Here is a 2,294-nt window from a genome sequence, read left to right as displayed (position 1 = left end):
GAATTAGACAGAACAGCCACAATGGGAACTTGAGCGCTTCTACCTGATAGCTGATTATGCCTGTCAGTCAAAGAATTCTCGTGACCTGAGTCAGCCAATCAGAGTAACACACCTGACGTGATGAATATTCACAGGTCAAATGCCTTTGACACACAAAAATCTCACAAGATAAACCATGTTGAACATGCGTTTCGGTTGCTTCGCTTTTTCTCGTTGAACAGAGAGCGACAGATTTAGAACCGACTCCAGACGGATGGGAAATGACGTAAAGATGCATTTGATGTAAAGCGAATGGCGCAATTTCACTTGATTTTTCCAAACTTTGATCATTTAGATTTCAAGTGAGCGGTCGGCATTGCACACTCAGACGATGGGCGGTGCCTTGCTGTTCTTTAGGCCTACGCACCCACCGACAAAACTCGCTTTTCGGTATTGTTTTAGATAAAGAGAGTATTACCTGACAGCAATTGAAGTGTCATTCTTTAGAATAAATCACGCTGATATTGTTGAATTACATTATTACTTTGTCTTGTTAATTTTTAGCGTGATAAACAAAAAGGGTCCCTGCCTGAACGTTATAACATTTAGAGGGTCACCTAGAATCCGTCCTGATTGGTCAAAAAGCCATATGGGGCACTGAATTGGTAATAAATATCGTTTCACGCGACTTGTTTGTATTACCTTCGTTCTCATTCGCGCGCCTGTTGACAGTTCCTTCTTTTAGGGCATCTGATTCAGTGAATGCCACAGGGTATGATTTCCCCTTTCTATCGCCTTGTCACTTCGACGCGAAAGTGCCCTCTGCGCTGCAATAAGCTTCAAGCCATGACAAATCTCCCAGTGTTTTTGGTGTGTGTGTGTGTGTGTGTGTGTGTGTTGATATTCAAGCCACTGCAGCAAAACCGCAATTCTGTTTCCTGTATAATTTCTCAACTGCCAATTTCTCTCAATCAGTGCAGAGGAAGAACAGCGCAGCTAAGACATGAAAATACAATAACACACCAATGATGAAGAACATTCTCGCAATAAGATTATAGGTTTGGCTGTGATCTGCCATAGCATGCTTTATGTAACATGGGTCTCCCGTCTTTATTTCTTTTTTTTGTCCTCTCTTCTTTTCCATTTTCTCTCTTCTCTTCTTCTCTCTTCTCTCTATTTTTTGTTTTGTTTTGTTTAGTTGTTGTTATTATTCTTCTTCTTTTTTCCCCATTTTGTCTTCCCCTTCTCTTCTTTATTATCTTCTTTCTCTTCTTTCCTTTTTCTCTTTTCTCTTCCCTTTTCTCTCTTCTCTCTTTTTGTTGTTGTTGTTCTTCTCTTTTTCTTCTTTTTCTTCTTCTTCCTCTTGCTCTTGCTTCGACGCTTGTACCTTGTCCCAATATGCCTTCACGCCGCCCCAGTACTCACGGTTTCATCCCCACCTGAATTTCGATCCGCCGATTTTACAGACAATCCAGGGAAGGATGTCAGGTCGCTGCGGTGGGCTACCCTCTGAAGATGACACTGCACTGCTGCTGAGTCACTTCGACTGTGTTCAGTATCGGTCCTGTTCCTGGCCCGGGACACAGGCATCGCTACCTACTAATATAAGCCTCCTACTGACGACATTGACTGAGTGAGCGTCTCCCCCGAGAGCAGACCGCCACTGCGTCCTTCCGTCGACCCCCCAGAGCATCACACGTTGAAGACTGGCAGCAGAAGTACTAGTAAGGAATGGATGGAACAGGAACACCGAGACCAAGGTCACCACGAAAGCACTGAGCATAAAGGGTCACAATTAGAGCCGAGACCAGTTTCATTTTTGCGCTTTCAGCGGTTTTGGACGGACACCTGAGCACCCTCACAATCGCATTCGTGAAGTGAATGATACTCGGCTGTGTGGTCCCAGTCTTCCCATTGGACTTCCACTCTGGGTAGGAGCCGGCCGAAGTCCGAAAAACCCACTGCCCCTTATGGAATTCGAACCACGACCTCCCGGCCCTCAGTCCGATGCGCTACGGAGGCCGGTATACGATTATAGGTTTGGCTGTGATCTGCAATAAAAAGTTGTATGTAACATGGGTCTCCCGTCTTTTGCCTCGGGCGGGAGTGCATCTCAACTGTCTATTAACATTCTTATCGCTGGAAGCCACTTGTATGGCGCCGATGATTTTACCAAATGTGCTGCGGTCACTGCGAGGAAACCTCTCTCTCTCTCACTCTCTCTCTCTCTCTCTCTCTCTTCTCTCTCTCTCTCTCTCTCTCTCTCTCTCTCTCTCTCTCTCTCTCTCTCTTTCTTTCTTTCTCTCTGTCTCTCT

The 2,294-nt window shown here is 45.3% G+C and overlaps 1 protein-coding gene across 1 annotated transcript in view; it reads left to right on the top strand.

Moving 5' to 3' along the window:
* Positions 1 to 1,460: 1,460 nt before the first annotated feature.
* LOC138982748 (corticotropin-releasing factor receptor 2-like) overlaps positions 1,461 to 2,294 on the top strand; it is a 178,876-nt gene continuing 178,042 nt past the window's right edge. The window contains exon 1 of the mRNA XM_070356080.1: positions 1,461 to 1,529. Coding sequence (XP_070212181.1) covers positions 1,461 to 1,529 — 69 coding nt within the window. The remainder of the gene's footprint in view (positions 1,530 to 2,294) is intronic.

This window comes from Littorina saxatilis, linkage group LG12 (genome assembly GCF_037325665.1).
Source record: "Littorina saxatilis isolate snail1 linkage group LG12, US_GU_Lsax_2.0, whole genome shotgun sequence".
Classification (NCBI taxonomy): domain Eukaryota; kingdom Metazoa; phylum Mollusca; class Gastropoda; order Littorinimorpha; family Littorinidae; genus Littorina; species Littorina saxatilis.
This window is presented reverse-complemented; position numbering and strand designations above follow the sequence as displayed.